This window comes from Mucor velutinosus (genome assembly GCF_035048745.1).
Source record: "Mucor velutinosus strain NIH1002 chromosome Unknown tig00001544, whole genome shotgun sequence".
Lineage (NCBI taxonomy): Eukaryota > Fungi > Mucoromycota > Mucoromycetes > Mucorales > Mucoraceae > Mucor > Mucor velutinosus.
Genome location: NW_027041908.1, coordinates 2,528,543 through 2,549,311, shown reverse-complemented (window position 1 = coordinate 2,549,311; position 20,769 = coordinate 2,528,543). Strand labels below are relative to the sequence as shown.

At 39.7% G+C, this 20,769-nt stretch overlaps 5 protein-coding genes across 5 annotated transcripts; 2 read left to right on the top strand and 3 right to left on the bottom strand.

The window, feature by feature from the left end:
* Window positions 1-75: 75 nt before the first annotated feature.
* Window positions 76-3,586, top strand: ATC70_006122 (uncharacterized protein; the record flags this gene model as incomplete). The annotated part of the gene is made up of 3 exons (XM_064825403.1): window positions 76-1,162; window positions 1,516-3,231; window positions 3,390-3,586. The coding sequence occupies 3 exons, from the start codon at window positions 76-78 to the stop codon at window positions 3,584-3,586; spliced, it is 3,000 nt and encodes a 999-aa protein (XP_064680780.1).
* A 9,777-nt stretch (window positions 3,587-13,363) lies between these two features.
* ATC70_006121 (uncharacterized protein) lies at window positions 13,364-14,579 on the top strand (the record flags this gene model as incomplete). The annotated part of the gene is made up of 2 exons (XM_064825402.1): window positions 13,364-13,932; window positions 13,979-14,579. The coding sequence occupies 2 exons, from the start codon at window positions 13,364-13,366 to the stop codon at window positions 14,577-14,579; spliced, it is 1,170 nt and encodes a 389-aa protein (XP_064680779.1).
* A 2,240-nt stretch (window positions 14,580-16,819) lies between these two features.
* ATC70_006120 (uncharacterized protein) lies at window positions 16,820-18,688 on the bottom strand (the record flags this gene model as incomplete). The annotated part of the gene is made up of 6 exons (XM_064825401.1): window positions 16,820-17,179; window positions 17,234-17,286; window positions 17,352-17,447; window positions 17,502-17,679; window positions 17,735-18,015; window positions 18,070-18,688. The coding sequence occupies 6 exons, from the start codon at window positions 18,686-18,688 to the stop codon at window positions 16,820-16,822; spliced, it is 1,587 nt and encodes a 528-aa protein (XP_064680778.1).
* Window positions 18,689-18,866: 178 nt separating this feature from the next.
* ATC70_006119 (uncharacterized protein) lies at window positions 18,867-19,457 on the bottom strand (the record flags this gene model as incomplete). Its single annotated transcript, XM_064825400.1, has 1 exon — window positions 18,867-19,457. The coding sequence occupies one exon, from the start codon at window positions 19,455-19,457 to the stop codon at window positions 18,867-18,869; it is 591 nt and encodes a 196-aa protein (XP_064680777.1).
* Window positions 19,458-19,731: 274 nt separating this feature from the next.
* ATC70_006118 (uncharacterized protein) lies at window positions 19,732-20,229 on the bottom strand (the record flags this gene model as incomplete). Its single annotated transcript, XM_064825399.1, has 1 exon — window positions 19,732-20,229. One exon carries the CDS (start codon window positions 20,227-20,229, stop codon window positions 19,732-19,734), a length of 498 nt encoding a protein of 165 aa, XP_064680776.1.
* Window positions 20,230-20,769: the final 540 nt, after the last annotated feature.

The window sequence follows — 20,769 nt, the reverse complement described above, 5'->3', positions numbered from 1 at the left end:
CTGAATCTACAACAAATCAAAATACTAGAAGACGGAAGAGTTATTCTGGCCAAGCTATCACTGGTGAACAATAACATGCCTCCAATTTACATTTTAAATATCTATGCTCACTCTGATGACTACAGGGCGAGAAATCACTTGTTCGACCAAATCATCAGTCTCCTCAACTCCATGCCTGAGATGATCCCTTCTCTCATCATAGCCGGTGACTTGAACTGCTGCTTCGACTCCACAAGCCAACGCTATAACCGCCAAACCGGAAAGCCCAAAAGTTTCATTGAATTTTTGAACACTCACTTTTCAGATTGCTTGAACCAACCAAATTTACCGCATGATTACACTTTTAGACGTGGATCGTCTCTTTCCACTCTCGACTATATGTTTGCAGGACGGGACGCCTTCTTCAAAATGAGTGATGGCGACATCACCTTCCTCTCTCAAGAATGGACTGACCATGCCTTACTAACCAAGACTTACACTACCGGGATGACTAACTGTGGCAAAGGTGTCTGGCGGGCCAACCCCTTTCTTGCGAAGAACCCTATCTACGTCAACAAATTGAACAATGCTATCTCTAACTACGTTGAAACTAAATTAGATTCTAACCTCTCTGCTCAAGATAAATGGGACCTGATTAAGAAGAAAACTAAGCAAGTTACTCAAAACTTCAGCCGCACCCACTGTTCATGGAGAAAAGCTAAAATCAAGAAGTTACAGAGTGAGAGGAACAATTTGTTACGTAGATACCGGAATGATCATGCCTGCCTTAATCTTTTGCTACCTATTGTCGAAGAAGAGCTATCTAAACTCCAGCAGGAGATAGTCGACATCCAACGATTAAGAGCAGGACAGCGATGGTACGAGAAGAGCGAAAAGTCCCCAGGCTACATCAAGCAAACCTTAGCGGAAAAGGCATCAAAGCGAACAATCTCAAGCTTAAAGCACCCTACTTCTGAGGAACAATGCTTGGACACTAGCTCTAAACTTGACGCCGCCAAAGTCTTCTACCAAGACTTATACACCGAGGAAGAAATTGATCTTAATTGTGTGGAAGAAATGCTACAATACATTGACCAAACAATTACAGACGAGGACTCACAAGACATCATCGAAGAAATCACCTACGACGATATCATTCAAGGATCCCGAAGAACGCCAAATGGTAGTAGCCCAGGTCTGGATGGTATATGCTATGAAATTCTGCACCTCCTAGTTATCAACCCGAGTTGTGAAGCGATTATCGTGCAAGTATTCAATGATGCCCTATTACTAGGCAAATTTCCAAAATCCTGGCAGGAATCATGTATTATGTTGCTACCAAAGAAAGGGGATATGACTGACCTTGGCAACTACCGTCCAATAACCCTAATAGCCTCTGATTGCAAAGTGTTTACCAGACTATTTAACTCACGAGTCATAGAGATAGCAAGTGACCTTATAGGCCCCCCCACCAAAGTGGCTTCCTGAGAGGTAGATACATTGGAGACCATGGAATGTCATTGAAAGTGATTGTAGACAATGCACGTGAAGCAAGATGGAACAATTCTGGAGAATTTGTCGAATATGCTGGGATTATGCTGGACAACGCCAAAGCGTATGATAGGGTACATCCCCAGTATCTATCCAAGGTCCTAGTGAAGTTTGGTTTTCCAAAACAGTTTGTCCAATGCATCTGCAAATTATTCTTCGACAACTCAATTTACGTGAATGTCAATGGCTTTTTAACAGATCCTATCGAGCAAAGACGCGGCATCAGACAAGGAGACAGTATATCACCAATGCTGTTCAATTTGGCTATTGAACCATTTCTGCTATCTGTGACCAAAAGTACAACTATCTCGGGGTATAGTCTCCAGCACGTCAAGCCTATAAGCAAGAGAACAAACAGTTGGGTGGCTCCTCCTCCACTGAAAGTACTCGCATATGCGGATGATGTCCTGACATTCGCCAAGTCTCGGGCTGAACTTCTTGATCTGGAAGAAAGATGGAGAACTTACAACAAGGCCTCGAGCTCCAAGATCAACTACGACAAGTCCGTGGCCTTCCCTCTTCATGGTGGAAGAATGACAAGCCAAACTGGTGGCCTAATTCAAGATCATGCAACAAACAGTCTCAAAATCAAATGGTATGATTCTACGTCTACAGGATTTATAAAATACCTAGGCTATCCAATTTGGTTCTGCAATCAACAAAGAGACGTATACATCGCTAAACTGCTGGGTGATATCACTACTGCTGCTGAAAGGTTTGCAGCACGACAAGTCTCACTGTATGGCAGAGCGAATATTGCCAACACTATGATATTGTCCAAACTATGGCATGTCATTCGGATCGTTTCCCTGCCCAAAGACACAGTCAAGAAGATAACCTCAATCATTTATCAGTTTGTAATGTCTGGCCTGTATCCACCTCTAAAGGGCAATTCTCTCTTCCTACCAAGGTATCAAGGCGGTTTAGGACTGATTGATATAATGGCGCAACAAAAGGTTCTGCAATTCAGATATCTGAACGCTTTGCTGACAGAAAACAGCAACAACATACCTGGTCTCACTTATAGGCTACTAGTGGATTATTTGAAGATGTCGCACGACTCACCATCGCACATAATCCCTATACTGTTCCAAACGGCTAGATACAAAAACCAGTTAAGAGGCTTCCACCCTTATCACATGATGTTCGAGGCAATAGATACTTATATGAAGCATTCCCCATTCTCACTCGCTTGGTCTGTCAAACCAAATGTCATGACACTCTTGTCATTGCCAGTGCTGGAAATTCTTGATTTTGTCAATGAGGAAGTAGCCATGGGATACACAAGCAGAGACTCGATCAGGGAGAGTAAAGTTCATGACTTCTTCCACGTCAACCAGGAAACAAGTACTCTGCAGATAAAGCCAAGAAGTGAATGCAAGCGACCAAACATTAGGAATCAGATAGAAAGAGGTCTTCTCTGTGGGAACATCAGATTGGAATCTTTCGCGGATACAAGAAACATGGAGGCTCATCTAGATCTACAGCCTTTCGTTGCTATGCTTAACTACCAAGACCGCCCAATGCTTCAAATGTCAAACAAATACTTGAGATCAATTATGCTGGACATACACAACCTTGATGTTGGACGAAAGTTCAATCATACCATCAGCAAAGTCCAGTGGAAACACTTCTATCATCAAAACATGCATCACTCTGTGAGAAATGTCTGGTATAGAATGATCCATAAGCAATGCCCAAGTAAATCAGCTCTTTTCGTTCGACGACTGAGGAACGTTGAAGATGACAAATGTACCCTCTGCAATGATACTGAAGATGCCAAACATCTCATGGTTAGCTGCCCCCCACAAAAACGACATTTGGTCCAACATCCAATCCACAAGTATACCAATCTATAGTCAATCTGAACTTGAAGCAATACTTCATCTACAATCTCGACATCAAGATTACAATCTTCGACCTGTTTGCTGTCACCATTCGTACGATATGGAGATTCCACCTCCTACTAACATTCGAAGGAGTGCCTTTTGATACCAACAATGTCACCACCAAGATCTGTGCTGAAGTGATGAGATTGTCAGATCTCAAGCATTAATACAAGTAGTAGTTTAATTAAATATTATATATGGCAAGTCACTTTGTTACATACACTTGTCCATCATTTGATGTTCTTATTGTATTTGTATACCTACTAATAAATAAGCAACATCCATACAAAAAAAAAAAAAAAAATCACCAAAAATTAAACGATCGCATTTTTTATCACAAAAACGAAGACTTTTATTATGGCATGTATTGAACCAAAATGTCTCTTTCGATCCAACGCAACCCCTGAAGCTTTGTTTGTGAGACGTTGATATAAAATCTCGACATTTTCGCCAAAAACGTCATTTCATAATTTCATAAATTGCTCAACAAGTTCAATCAAAACAGCTATAATAAATAGCACCATTGGATGCGCCTCGAAAAGTATTCTAGATAGCTTAATGCTGTAAAGGATGATCACTACAACTCTCATAGTCGAATTTGGTAAAATGAGTCGATCAAGTCGCAAAAGGATCAGAAATCAACGAATTGTGATAGAATGTCGATCGAGATTTTAATTCCTTCTGGCTGGCAAAAAAAGACTCTCCTTGATTGCTCAAAGCCCTATAATATAACGGCAATGATATCCACAGAAACGATTATACGAGAAAGCGAGACTCCTTCTCAAATGGATAGCGTACCCAACGTGAGACCCAAAAAGGACAGGCTGGTGACATAGGAGGAGCGTGGCATGATCCAAAGCAACAGAATAGCACACAGACAAAAATGATATTGCAGGTGAAGTTTAATTCAGAAACCTCCTTCTTTTGGAAATCCCACGGCCTTGTTTGATGAATTTCGCAATGTATACTTTACTTAGAACCCTGAAAATAGTACCATTGGATTCCTCAAGCGATTTGCTTTCTAATGATGTACATACCTTCTAATAAAATATCCTCTCTTTGACCACAAATTGGCCATTTACTTGCTTATCTCTCTTCAATTCATGTCCTTTTGTTTACTTTACATGTGATTTTTTTTAAAGCTTAATTTTGCCTAGCAAATGAATTATTTTGATCTTGCATGATCCGAATACCTTCTAAAAGAGGACGATCCCTAAAAAAAATGATATGAAACGTGTTGACTCTTTATGAGATGAATACTCTTGGCATAAGAACTACAAACAGGTTGCAGGAATGATACACAAGAATGACCAACTCACTATGTAAATGTGGGCATATTGATGATGTCTAGTAGTGCAAACACTTGATTGACATCATTGACAGCAACCATGATAGCTGGAAACAAGATGACTTGCACTGGTTCGAAAACGATCCATTATGTTCCATTCCATGGAGGTTGCCGCAGTAATATTCATATGGCACGCTTGTTTTCCGAGGTGTACACTTGTTTCTTGGTCCAGAATCAGTTATGCTGGCTCCGGTGTGATGTAAACGACAAGAAAGCCAACCTTAACACTCGTATTGTCCGATTAGATGGATAGTTTATGACTGATGTAAACAAAAAGAGAGATGGATCGAGAACCGTATGATCTTGGAGAGAGAAATTAAGGAGAGGTAAAAAAAAAAAAAGATTACTTAATCAAGCAACCAGCTGCATTTGTTTCAGTGTCAAATGACATTTTTTGTTTACTTTTTGATGAGGCTGAGCCAGTGAAAAGTTGTCTGTTAATTACATCTAGGAAGAGATGGGGGAACTCGTTTCATGTGAAGGTGGAAAAAGGGCTTTTTGAAGTAGCAAAATGGACATAACTCGAGACAGAAAACAGTTGAAAGCCTCGGACGAAGCGGATCAAATAGAGCAAGTGTCAAACGTCAAAATGGTACTATTTTCACGCGCTCAAAGTAGTATATCGTGGAGAAAAGTAAAAGGAAACGAATTTGAGTGTGGCAAGGATACTAGACTCACATGAAAGTCGATGAGAAGGATATAAATAGGGATTTTTTTCAACAGCTTTTCCCTCTTCTTCTTCATCTCATCTCTCTACAACAAGCAAAATACTCTATACATACAAACTCTCTACAAGACATTTGGGCTCTCTCTCTCTCTACATATGGTCATCTGAATCAAATACTCTACTGTCTATTGGCCTCTACTACTGCTACATACAATGCCTTACAAATCCATGGTCCTCTCTACGTCTCTTGGTCCATGCTAGAAAAAGGCCACACTATCTTTGATACATGCAGACCTTGGTGAACTGTGCGAGTAAGTTATTATCTTGTTGAACGTATGAGCCATGTTGACTAACCTATTGATTACATAGTGCCGAAAAACTACTTTGTAGGGACTGAGTAGGATCACCGCTTCATAATCATGGGTAGACTGCAGGACAAATCCATTGGTCATGCTACGGGATGATCACAAGCTTTATTGCCGACGAGAGTAGGGTTTAACCCTATGATCCGGAGATGGAGGCGGCTTGAGCGTGTCGATGATCTTGTGATGGGTGAAGCAAGTTTACACCTTGGTACCTGTTTATATAGTGTTGGTTCCTTTTATTGATGGTCAATTTTCTTTGCCCAAATGGTTTGTTACGCACTCATGCCACAGTACTTGTGTACTCATCTCATCTTTATCTAGTTACCTCTGCCATCTCATGTTCTATCTCATTTAAAGCAAGCTGTTCTTTCCAAATGCTATCAAGCCAAGTTCTCTGTGCCTCCTACAAGCTCCTAAAATGACAAGACTGTTCAAATATACCATCTCTACATCTATACAAGGTCAAGCCCTACTCTCATCTGTGCTTCCTACAAGCTCCTAAAATGACAAGACTGTTCAAATATATCATCTCTACATCTATACAAGGTCAAGCCCTACTCTCATCTGTGCTTCCTCTTACTCAATCAATTATCAAGACAATTAATGCCTGACATCTATACAAGGCCAAGTCGTTCTTATATCTCTGCTACCTCTATCTATACAAGTCAAAATAGCCTCAAAAATCTGAAATATTTTAATCCATCAAGTATGGTGATCTCATAAACTCAAATACACATTAATAAAAAAACAACCACGTCTTGTCATTAGCTTCAATATTATGCTCTATTAAGATTACATCTTCTTTCAATGCTTGTACTGTCCATCAATTGCTGTGACCAATGTATTTTAAAGCTTGTACATAAGTTAATCATATTCATATAATTCAACGTCAAAAGATTTTGCCGGTATGTAATATCATAACATGATAAATTTATGGTCCCTAGACACTTTCAAAGCCTCAAAAAGGAAAGAAATTGATCTAACAAGTATTTTGATAGACTGACGTTATTAAATATAAATTCAAGGAGAGCAGCACGACTAGCGATAGTGATATATGATTTGCCACCTACTTTCCATACGCTTCAAAAGCATCTACTACTGTATTGCCTTCATGATGGAAAGGGCATTGAGTCTGCCAGCCGGCCCCACCAGCCGCCAAAATTGATTCAAATCCAGAACATTTTTTCTCTTCAAGATTGGACAGAAAGTGTCTTTTTTCGACTCGATTGAACTCTTTTGTAAAAGAACTCCCTCCACAGTGTTCAAAGGCCTAGCGACAGGGAAATTACAGTTTCAACCTTACTTCGAGCCAGTCTGTAGCCCAGCTCCTTTAGAGGATTCAGTCGTCTCATTTGCTCCTTTGATTGAGCAGTTTCGTCTCCTTGATGATCAACCTCTTGGTAATGTTCAGGCCTCGGCTAAGGCATTTCGTCGGGCTGTCCTTTCGTCTGTGGTCTCTCCTTTGGCATTGCGCAAAATCTCTGCGTCCAGCTGGAAATTTTTTTGGTCCCTGTCTCTTACCACTGTCCAACGTAATGTGATATACCGTCTCATTCTGGGTCGAATTCCTCACCGTCGATTTTTGCATTTTATTATGCCCAAAGTCTTTGTGTCTCCTCTCTGTCCAGTTTGTTTGTCTATGAACGATTCCCCAAGTCACCTCCTCTTTCATTGTCCTTCTAAAGAGAAAGTTTGGCAGGGAGTCATCTTCGAGTTTCTGTGGCCTACCACCTCGATTCTAGATATTAAAGAGGCTCTTCTGCAACTTGATTTCTCCAACGTTTGGTATTGCCAAATTGCTGGAATCAAGCCTTTCCGAATCCTCATCATCACCCTTGGTCAACTGTGGCTTGCCCACATGAGGTTCATCTATGACAATGTTCCTATGGACCATACAGCGATATTGGCCAGTATTCGAACCAGTGTTCGTCAGATCATTGCGGAAGATCAGTGCCATTCCCTCCTGTAATCCTAAGCCAATTATTAGGTAGTTTTTTCTTTATAGTTTAGTTTAGTATCTTATTCTTCATATTTTAGCTTATAGTTATCCAATTCTGTATCTAAATTGCACTCGCCTCTTCACTCTGACCTATTACTCTCAGTGTACGCGAATCAATCAATAAACAAGATTTAAAAAAAAAAAAAACTCTTTTGTAAGATTCGACTATACTAGTTGTGATGATCACCCTTTGCTTCCTAATAAAATTTCGAAGCACTTTTCAAGACGCATCCAATGGTACCAAATAAGGTAGATGTTTTGAATAAACTTACTGAGCAGTTTATGAAAATATAAAAAGAGGTTTCTGGCCAAAAAGTCGAGATTTTCCATATAAAGGCCCCACAAAGATAGCTTCAGGGGTTGCGTTGGATCGATAGAAACAATTTGATTTAATATATACCATAGTAAAATTCTTCATTATCAAGGTCAAAAACGCGATCGTTTGATTTTTGATGAAAACCATGAGGGTTACCTCATGCTTTTTGGCCATTTTTTGGCCATTTTTTTTTGGTCCCCAAAAAGTTGAGCAATAGTGGCAATAAGTAACTGCCAGATAAGAGCAATTGTTTGGTGCTATTCTGACAATCTAAAACAGCTTTGAAAGCGAGAAAACGCAGCTCAAATGCGCTCAGATTTTGCTGTATTAGCCACACTGTCGACTAAGAAGGGATAATACCTGTATGCTACTTGCCTGTATATGAAGTATTTACATGTATACGGATGTGGAACATCGCATAAAAGTCAGATCCACAAATGATGTGAAGGGTTCTCAAGTGCAAGCGGAAAGTTATAAGGAAAGTAGCAGTATTTTGATAAGATACGCAAGGGCAATTGGTAGAGAACTATCCGGAGCATAATCACTCGTATATTATAATGCAGAATGCTGCTCTATCATTCCAGATGATCATTGAAAAGTATGGCAATGTGACAATGACACGATCAAGGTCGTGCTTTTTGGCATCTTATATAGTGTGACATTCAGTCATTCTACCAATATATGCTAGGATTTCGCTGTTTAGCCTTCAATTATCGCATGAGAGCCATTTATATACTATCTGGACTACGGAGCCGGCTTTTCAACAATATACCACGCCTATATCAATGGAAATAACCAATATGCGTACAGACAGCATACTTGTATTGTCTCTTACTACCTAAAACTATGCAAAACGCAGCAAAAACTGAGTATATTTAAGCTGTGTTTTCTCGTGTTTGAAGCTGCTTTAGACCACCAGAATGGCACCAAACAATTTCTCTCAGCTAGCATTATCTTACTGACACCTTTGCTCAACTTTTTTAGAATCGACAAAAATCGGCCGAAAACCACGAGGGATACCTCATGGTTTTCATTGAAAATCAAATGATCTCATTTTTCACCTTGAAAATGAAGACTTTTACTATGGCATATATTGAATCAAAAGTGTTTCTCTTGGTCAAAAGTAACCCCTGAAACCACTTTTGTAAGGCCTTCATATGCAAAGTCTCGACATTTTAGCCAAAAATCTCATTTAATACTTTGCCTAATTGCTCAGTAATTTTATTCAAGACGTCTATTACAATTAACACCATTGGAAGCGCCTTGAAAAGCACTCCAAGAATGTATTAGGAAGCATTTTTTTTTGTAGGGGAGTCGAGTTCCAGGTTTTATTTAAAGTCCTTAAAATGTCATACTGAGGGAAAGAAAAGATTGTTGGTGGACCCAATGTCTGCAAAGAAGGGGAATAAGATATTTTTGAATTAAGTTGGGAAAGAAATCTACTACTAATAAGGTGCGACACCTAGAGCCAATACAGTCTTGCGGAAATCGTCAAAATATAGATAATGGATAGAGTACAAAACACCAAACGAGGACATCAGTACTACGTCAAAAAATCAGACAGCTTGCGTTCACCAGAATTTGAACCGGGGATCCTCCCGTTGGCATACGGGAGTTCTACCACTTCGCCCTACCACCAGGGCCGCAGTATTAGGAAGCATTTTTTTTTTTTTTTTTTTTGTAGGGGAGTCGAGCTCCAGGTTTTATTTAAAGTCCTTAAAATGTCATACTGAGGGAAAGAAAAGACTGTTGGTGGACCCAATGTCTGCAAAGAAGGGGAATAAGATATTTTTGAATTAAGTTGGGAAAGAAATCTACTACTAATAAGGTGCGACACCTAGAGCCAATACAGTCTTGCGGAAATCGTCAAAATATAGATAATGGATAGAGTAAAAAACACCAAACGAGGACATCAGTACTACTTCAAAAAATCAAACAACTTGCGTTCACCAGGATTTGAACCGGGATCCTCCCGTTGGCATACGGGAGTTCTACCACTTCGCCCTACCACCAGGGACAGTATTAGGAAGCATCGGATGATCATTACAGTTTATATAGTCGAATATGACAAAATAGTTCAATCAAGTCGAAAAAAGACAAGATCTGTCCAATCTTGAGCAGAAAAAGTATTCTGGGATTGAATTTATTTTAGCGGCGGAAGCAATGCTGCTGGTCGACCAAAATGCTTTTCTAATATAATAGCAATGATGATTAGAATATTAAATAAATGGGAATCATAAAGTTGAAAAGATTATTGGTTAGCTTGAATAATGTACTTCCTTTGGTGCTTGAGTATAGTATATGATAGATACACTACGTTCAAGCATAGAGAATAACAGTAAGATACCTCATTGATTTGATGCTCTGTTTAGATTATAGGTCATATACGTATAAGGATTGAGTATAGACAAAGATGTGTAATATATTGAGATCTTTTCTTTATTTAGATATTGCAAAGAGACGTAAGTGGTGTCATCAAAGGGCTAATCTGTATCCTGGTTCCTGTAGTGTGGTAGCCTATGATCGTTCGTCCCTGAAAGTGGGTTCAATTCTAACAAATTTTCTTCTGTCAAAGCTACTATGAAGAACATTCTATCCTGGACTCTCATTGTTGTTCGTTCCTGACTGGCGTCCCACAATCTTTTACGCAACAAAGCTTCGTCAACTAGTTCAAAGCGTATGCAATTATCCCTCATTCACTTGGAATAACATTATACTGTATATATATATATTCGGCTTTATTTGCATTTTCTCTGTCTATATTCGATTACAACAAACTCGTCGTTGTTTCTCGAGCTCTCAATTGGTAAACATAATGACTGATTCAGAAGCATACTATTATCAACAAATTGTATTGCATGTTCCTGTGTATGATTGCAGTTTTGAACAATACAAAATCATTGACGTTGGGTAGAGGTGATGAAGTTCCTGGAACATTCAGCTGGACAATTGTACAGTCATTTGGTTGCACTTGGTACGATCGATGTAGATGAGGTGCTTTCAGCTCATGAGATGATGGCTTACGATGTTTCTGCATCTGCTCTCCTGCCAGTTAATAGAAAATCTCTGGTTGCATTACACACCAAATTGTAAATCTGAATGACAACTTCCATTAGATATTAGGCGGTGCTGGAACAAGCAGGAATTTTCTATTAGCAAAGTCGAACCAGGTTTTCAATGATCTTGGATACCATGTTAAGAGATTGGTACCAATAGAAGTTGCGGCGTACAATGTTCAAGGGCAAACGGTAGATTGGTTTTTTTTTGGTTTGACATTACAAGAACAAGAAATCAACAAGATAAAAACGTAACGACCATGTCAAATTGTATAAAACGATTTTGTTAGTGATGTTGGACAGTTGCTCCCTTCAAAAAGCAAAAATTACTTTAGGAAATCTCAACTGTTTCTACGTGGCTACAGATATTTTTTGAAAGAGAGCATACGCCATATGGAAGTTGAAGAGTTTCAAAGTATTTTACAGATGGTCTGAAAAGGTCGAGTAGATCAGGATATGAAGATAGTCGAGTTTATTAGACAAAATTATCATGCAACTGCTCCTGTGAATTGAGTGGGATTACATACGTCGAACAAACGAGCAAGAAAAGCCAACAGTGAAGCGATTGGTCAGGCAGAAGGTCTATTGGAGAGTTTTTCTACCACTGGTTATCCAGCACAAAATGCCAATGCCGTTGCGGCGTTAAATTTTGACACAAATTTGCCTGAACGATTGTATTTGAACAATGGTGTACAAGTGATGATAGTTAGAAATTTGAATGTTGAACAAGTTTCAAGCAACGGTGCATTGGTGGAAGTAATTAGTATGTGTAATGATGTGATTGAGTTGCAGTATCTTGATAATCGATTGAGAAAATTGGTGCGTAGAATTAATGAGTATGTGCCAGGTACCTACTATGTATAGTAGAAGGCAGTTTCTCATTGTGCTTGTTTTACATCGACTAATCACAAAGTGCGAAGTTTGACGTTGTCCAGAGTCGCTAATTGCTTTGATGATATGCCATTTCATAGTGAGTAGACTACAGGAGAGAATGGCACTGGTCCTCAGTAAAGGTCTGACGAACATTGTTTCGGATGTTGGTCAATATCGCTGTGTGGTCAATGGGAGCCTTGTAGTAGATAAAATGCATATGTGTCAGCCCATAGCTGTGAGAGTGTAATAATGAGGATTCTGTATGGTTTAATTCCATTGAGTTGGCAGTACCAAACATTGGAAAAATCCAGAGGCAGAAGAGCCTTTTTGATATCTTGTATTGTTGTCGTTGGTCAGAGAGCTCAAAAATGACGCCCTGCCAAATTTTCTCTTCCGATGGACAATGAAAGAGATGGCTAGAGGAATCCTCCACACAGACAGACATAACACAAACGCGATTCGAAAACCGTAGGCATGCTACGGTATAAGAGACGACGGTGAGGAATACACCCCAAGATGAAGCGGTATATTACATTACGTTGGACAGAGGTATAAGTGATAGGGACCAGAAAAACTCGAGGAAATGAAGATGATGATTTGGAGTCATCACAAATGTTAAAGCGAACAATAGACATAGCATCTAGCTAAAGGGCTTAAAGTGATTATGTTTTTATTTGCTATATTACTTTTTCATTTTCATTGGAATAAAAAAAAAAACGTTTGAAGAATCACAAACGGACCCACTTCCAGCATACCATCTATCAACACCACTTGATAGCACAGACCCAATGATATATCCAGGCGCCTAGATGTGCCAAAGGGTCCATGGAACAGCGTTGGCTACCGACATCTCCAAACATATCATACGATAAACATATCGCATAATATCCAGGCGCCTAGATGTGCCAAAGGGTCCACGGAACAGCGTTGGCTACCGACATCTCCAAACATATATCATTAAGCCACAAACGTATCCAGGCGCCTAGATGTGCCAAAGGGTCCATGGAACAGCGTTGGCTACCGACATCTCCAAACATATCATACGATAAACATATCGCATAATATCCAGGCGCCTAGATGTGCCAAAGGGTCCACGGAACAGCGTTGGCTACCGACATCTCCAAACATACGAATGCGTCTAACTGGCAATACTACAAAGATAATGTTCATATGTGGTATGCAAAAAAGAAAGTGGGTGAGGTCAAAAATTTTGGCATTGAATTTGCGGTTTTTATTAGGAAACATTTGTGACTTCTGTTACCATGGCAATAATTTTTTTTTTTTTTTTACTGTCTGTGAACGGATTTGCTTTTTGACAAAATGTCCCAACCTGTCTTGGTCGCAGAAGTAAAACGCATTATCCTGTCTATCAAGGATGACACCGATGTAGTGTACTGGTCGTATTTTGTCAGTGCAGCTAAAGATCAGATTGTTGCTTCATGTAACCTGTTTGAGACGCAAGAGAAATGTCGTAGTCATTGGGTTCGCTTGTTTTCAAACAACGTCGAAAAATTAGGCTACCAAGCAAACTTTGGTCTAGACGATTGGTTTATAATTGAACGAGAAATAGAGGCAAATAGCGCTGCTATGCTATCATTATCAGCAACCTCTACTTCACCACCAACATCTGTTTCGATACCACCACCAATATCAACTAGAGTGCCATTACAATCATCACAGCAAATGATGATATCTCCCCCTGCCCAATCCACATCTTCACCATCAGTTCGATCTGCGTCAACATTGGGTACATTGCTTTCGGAAGATGAAAGAGAAGCTGCATTATCCACTTACAGTGAGATGCAAGACGAAAAAAAATGGAAGCTTAAATCAGGACGTTGTGTAGAGGATGTCATGGCAAACGTTGTTAGAACACAAGTCTATGATCAGTAAGTTTGAGTTGCTATTTGAAACCACTAGAGCTAATTTTATTAGTCCTGTGCTGCATTGTATTCTGGATATGACAGATCGTAATTGGAAAGGAATATTTTCTCAAGATGAGATCCAGGAGCTGAACGAAATTGTAAATTTAGAAATCCAATATCCAGAACTACCTAGTGATATGGTGGATTTCATGAAAAAATTGCCCACAACAAGCAGTTTGGGTGATATTTACAATCATCTTGAAACACAATATCTTGATTATTATTCTCAACAACACTTGATTTGGATCAAGACGCAGGTACAATCTGCAATTCAGTTGTTTAAACGCCATTACTTCCCAATCAATGACCAATCAGAAAGAGATATTTGCGCCAAAGTTTGGAGTATGATCTCCAGTGCATTCGATGATAGTAGTATGACAGTGAGGATGGAGAAGGCTAGTCTGGCATCAAAAGAAACAAACAACAAGAAAAGAAAAATGGCGTTGATAGATTCAATGGTAAGAAAACAAAGTCCATTGGTCCCTGACATGTCTATCTTGTATGGTACACAAGAATTTGCGTTTGTTGAAGCTGCCAAAACCAACAATGATACCAAAGAACTTGTTGAGGGAGGAAAAAAAATGCCCCCAGCTGATGTCATAAGCATTTGATCAGTTGCTGTCACTACATCCCACTGAGCAACGATCAATTAAAATTCATGGTCTGCTTTTATCAAGACTGAATTGTACGCCTTTAGAATTGTCAAGTCCATTTGGTTACGTAAAGATCCTGAAAAAAGGTAAAATGGTTCAGCATCCAGAGATGCCAGAGCCATTCAAAGCACAAATGACAAAATTGTTGGCGCAAGTTTGGAAATTTAGGTTAGCAATAGAGATGGTTGTGGAAGCAATCATAGCAAGTGAAAATGAAAACAACGAATTCATTTAATTAACATCGTAAATAAAGCAAATCTAGTATTGAGTTTCCAAACTACTCTCAATTGGCAAACCATACTGCAGTTCCAAAATAGGCCTCCCGTCAGGGCAAAGTAACGAAAAATGCGTGCATTGCAACTATAGCATAGAACCCCTATAAATTTATTTATACTTAGACATGCGTGGCTTAATCTTTGAGACAAGCAGATGACTACTGGTAGGATCAACCAGGTAACTAAATGAATAAGGACACTACATCCGAAAGAATAATCAATAAATTCACCACTCTTACCTTTTGTTTCAAGTTACATGAAGTTTGCTTATTTCAAATCGAGCCATAATACACTATAACTTCGTTGTGATTTTATCTGTTGCCATAGTACTTTAACGCCGAAACCATTGCTGAGCCTTCAGCAATCCCATAATTTTTCTTGCAAAATGCTGAATCAGAATGCAATATTCTGACCTGCACTCACTCGATAACTCTTGGTTTCCAACAAACTTTGCAGCTCTGTTTTGTCAAGTTCGCCCAGTTGTATAGTAGTATCATTATCCATAGTTGGAAAGCAATATACAAAAGTATCACGCATACAAATGTCTTCCAAATAGCTGTACCGTACTACTGCAGTCTCTCAGTAAGCAAAGGGAGAATCAGTGATCCTTGAGTGTCTCACACTAAAAGTGCAACAGAGATAGTCTATACTAAATATCGAGTTGTTTGATATATAATAATAAACAAAGATATAAAAGACAGAGAAATGTGATAGCCTTCAAGCCTTCATATCCTGACAATTAGACCTTTCTGAGCAGCCTGGATGACGCCAAACAACTGTACTTGAGTAGCACTAACTTCCTGACACCCTTGCTCAACTTTTTGAGAACCAAAAAAAAACATGGGGCAAAAATCGACCAAAAAGCATGAGGTACCCCTCATGGTTTTCATCGAAAATCAAACGATCGCGTTTTTGACCTCCAAAACGACGACTTTCACTATGGTATGTATTACATAAAAATGTTGCTATCGATCCAAAGCAACCCTTGAAACGTCGTTTGTGTAACTTTTATATGTAAATTTTTGACATTTTTGCCAGAAACCTCATTTCATATTTTCTGATATAGCTCAATACGTTTACTAAAAACATCTGCCATAAGCACCACCATTCGATGCGCCTTGAAAAGCACTCCAAGAATGCATTAGAAAGCATCGGATGATCATCACAGTTCATATAGTCGAATATCGTAAAATAGATTCATGAAGTCGACAAAAGACGAAATTTGGCGAATCTTGAGCAGAAGAAATAAGCTGGGTTTGAGTAAGCTTTGGTGGTGGCGGCGGACGGCTCTGCTGCTGGCTGAAGCAAATGCCTTTCCGATACTGACATTGCTGATGACCATGTTGATTACGATGCTAATTAAATGGGGATCATGAATTTGAAAGAACAATCGATTAGCTTGCATCCTTTTTCTTTGGTTTTATTGGGAGTTTTTCTTTATAATAAAGGTGTCTTTTGCAATGACAATAGCTCAAAAAAGTCGCTGTAGACCTTACACATGTCCTGCATTATTTTCGGCTTTTTCGTGCTTTTCTTTAAGCAGATAAATGCGCCCACTAAAACTATCTGCGTTCGACTTTATAAGTTTTTATGAAAGTATATGTCTTAGTCAGGCAGGATGTCTTAGTGAGAGAATGTCTACTTACATCACTGAAGGCTCCAAGGTTGATCCATTGACAGCGCAGCTTCTTAAGCTAATAACGTGAGATGTCACGAGTATTGGATGCAGTTACAGTTGGTAGCTGCTTGAACATATCGGCATTGGTATATAACGAGTTTAATAATGGAGAGATAGACTGAAATGAGTGGCAAAGGTACTAGGCTGTTAAGCGATAAAAAAAGAAGAGGATTGTTTGACTTGTTTGGTAGATCCCAGCATGCTGTAATCATGGATACTTCCAAATGATATGAAACGAAAAGCATTTATTCAAGTCTGATTTGGTTCATGATATCTTTCATGGCATAAGGGTATTTTGTATGGCCGTCAATGTCTACCTGAATGTTTTCAATTCGGTTGCCCAATCCAGACACTGCCTCTAAGCCTGCAACGTTGGTAGCTAATGAATGTAATCTATACACAAATGCCAATACCCAGTCGTTGGGTGTATAGCAATTGACAAAGCGACCAGAGACAACATTGGCAGCGTTCTTCCATTCCCAGGTTTCCTCTGTAGAAATTGGAGCACCCATCAACACTACATTATCAACAAGTCCATGCCTTCCTCTTTCATTAAGCTCTTGTAAGCAACTCCAAATAACCAAGCATCCACAGCTATATGCCACCTAAAGACACTGACGTTAGAGACAGAGCAATGGATGCACCGGGTTCATACTTGCCAAGTTGCATGGTCTGTTTCCCTGTACTCTTTCTTCCAACACATCTGCCAGCACTGCAAGATTCATACTAATAGTGAGCCATTGCTCATGACATACGGTAAACCCCTATCAATCTTACCAACACCTGCTTTCTTTGATCTGTCTACTGCCATCTGCCATGGATTGTCAATGACATCCGCAATTTTCAAAATCGTAGCGGGCAAAGCAACAGCAGCTATTCTTGTTATCAGTATTCAACATTGATTGACTCTACAATTCTCCCACTTACCAAAGAACGCATGAAGCACAGTCGCCTTGGCAATCTCCATCCCAGCATAATTCACAGCCGTGTCTTTTACAAATTGCCTAAATGAATAGCCAAGCTGTAGCAAAGTATCTGTTTCATACTCCAAGCAGAATATATCTGTATGATTCCTTCTTCCTTCAAAAGCATGCTCCCAAGGTGACTAAATACAACAGATGAGCTATCATAAAAAAACCAAACGCCGGCTCTCAACGTACTCTTGTTTCTTGCTTTGATTCCAACAAAAACCCTGATATACACACTGTGCAACGAAGAGCAGGTACAGGCGGTAAATCCGGATCGTTCAGTATCTGCTTAAACTCAAACTCCTCTATGCCCTTCATGCGTTTATGCATCTTCCATCCTGCTAGACCACCACCTGTCAGGCCAAACAAGCTTGTCACCAGAGCGACACCACCTGCTGTAGCAAAGAAGGTAGCGCCTGTAACACCCACCAGGAGTGGAGCCAATAATGGTGCTGCAAGACCACCTGTCAAAGCTGTATTTAATGTAAATCAGAACGAGAGACGCTCTACCGACGTAGGTGTCTTACCAATGACAGCGCCGCCGCCTATAATACCAGCACCTGTGGCAATCCATCGAAATGCTTGCTTCTTCCTGTTGGCGCCTTCTATGGCTTTTCGTGCTGACAAGTCCATATTCTGCTGCATACTCGAGCCTCCATCTTCCTGTTGTTTCTCCTGCTGTTCCAGCAATCCATAATACATTTGTTGTGCTACACTCTTCTCAACGGATACCAAATCGCCTATATACAGATTCAATGCGTGCTCCAGCTCCAGTAAAAAACGTCTCGATCGAGCATCGTACAGCATGATATGCTTGGCTTTGCTCTTTCTGGCGTCTTCCTTCATCGCATTAGGCGTAACGTGTAAAGCTAAAGCCAATAAATCGACCATGACTTCAATGCGGATGTCTCTTTTTTCGCCAGTCAACAGCTCTACAGCTTGCTTATATGTCATATAACGGCCTTCCAGCTCTTGTTGAGTTACTTGAAGGTATTTGATAACATCGTTCCACCAATGACTGGACCAAGGTTCACCTAATAGAGGAGCTACTTGTGTGAGTGATTGAGCTGCGACGCGAGCAACAGCAATTCTTTGATCGTGGTCCCACTCTTCCACTGAAAGCTTGATAATGGACTCGTCTGTCATGTTGCAAATATAAAGAGTAAGAAACAAGAGTAGTTGCTAGTTTCGAGAAATGCATTTAAATCTCGATATTGAGACGCAGTTGAATTTTAGCTTCAGGTGAGTATGATATCAGGTAGACCTCAGTAAACGCATGTGATCAAGGAGGTAAAATTCGTGTTTATTCAGTGTAATGAGATAGCTAGGAGTGCTTTTGCTGAGGCACAAGAACCAGCTTGGGGTAATAATAGCATCTACAGTCGTTTTTTCGATGCTCACATCGCTTATCCTTGTATTCATCTCGAGAAAAGACATTGATGTAGTCGACTACAGAATATGCTTCCACTGCATCGCCTGTCTTTTTAATCAATGTGTATGTGCTCTTGTCTTGATCAAACATTTTCTTCAAATCGATAAATTCGAGACCCATTTTAGTTGAAGCTTGTTGAGATAACCTGATTTTATCCAATTGAATCTGCAAGGCATTCACCATTTCCTGACATTGATAAAATTTTGCTTCAGAGAGTAGCTGCTTGACGCCTTCTTCGTCATTAGGTATAATGAGCCCCGTTCTCAAGTAGAATAACACTTGCCGGAATAGGTTGCTATCACGGTTGATGGAAAGAGCTATTTTGCCTTCCAAGCTCTCGCTATTGCTCTTGATGAGATCTTTAAGGTATTTGGATTTTTCGAGGTTTTTGCTCGTAGACATAAATTCTTTACCGCCAACGTTGAGAAAAACGAAAATTAAAGGCCTGGAGTGGCCATGCTGCTTGTTTTGTAGCCCACCCATTATGTAGTAGTGGAAAGTTTCCAATTTATAAAGTAGAGGGCTTTTGAAAGAAAGGCAAAGACGATATTTCAGGACTAGGATCTGTATTTATATGGCCATATCTATCAGATTCGAGCGCATGACGATGGCGCAGGATTGTTCACTATGAAGCTTAGGAAGATTGCTTGTTTGATCACAATTTAGCATTGACGTCAAGGTTTCAAAGTACATACTATAATACATCCAACTGATTTTATTCAGCATACAAAACACTACATCAACAATGGCCTCGTAATTATGAGTTTTTGATTACAATTTTTGCTTCGTAGTGATCCTGAGAAGCAGGGTATCGAAAAGCCTGAACAAGAGTTTGGTTTAAAGTAGTATCGAATTTGACTGTATCAAAATTCACTGGAAGGTAACCGGTTTCTTTTGATTCATAGGTTTCCTTGAATAACTTGTCATACAGAGCAGTATCTGTTAGCATTAGATCGATTCTCTTGACCAAATCATCAAAGCCATAGAACCTAGCTTCGTTTTGCAGTATTCTCAAGTAGTGCTCATCCGTCGAATGTATCTCCAAAGTCTTCAGATAGTGTAAGATATCTCGAAAGATTTCTGGATCTCGATCGATCCAGTAGTAGCCACTAAGTTCTTCTCCAACGATAATAGCATCTGGTTGAGGAACGTTGCTTGCCAGTTTACGAAAGTATAAGGACGTCTTTAAAGCATCCTCAGGAGCCTCAAATGCTTGGCCGCCAACAATAAACTTCATTAGATTTGCAGTTCCCATGTGCTTGCTTGATGTTGAAGTAAAAAGAAAGAGCAGATGTATTCAAAACTTGTTCTGCAAATTTATACACCAAAAAACACTTGCTTGATAGATCTTTGTTTACGCAATGGATTCATTTGCATCTGTCGGTTAACATGTAAATTGCAGCATGCACCGCCTTGGGCCATACGTTTGACAGATTGCCGTAACAGCTGATTGACTTGAGCTGTCTTGAAATTCATCAGTGAACGCACTTTGGGATTCAAATTGGGAATTTAGACTCGTTTCAATGTATAATGGTAGTGTTGAGTTGACATTGATGTAGAGAGTGATAAACCCCGCGATTGATTGGACCCACTTCAACAGGGCATGGCTTGTGAACAGCCGTAGACCATACAGACATCCACCAGACATGCATAGCTGATGCTCTAGTAGCAAGTCTCCAGGGAGATCACACTATATCTGCCAATCTCCATAGTGACACAACAGACTTTTTATATACATGAGATGACATCGAAGACGGGGCATTACCTAATTTAGATGCTTTCGCTCACTTTTTTT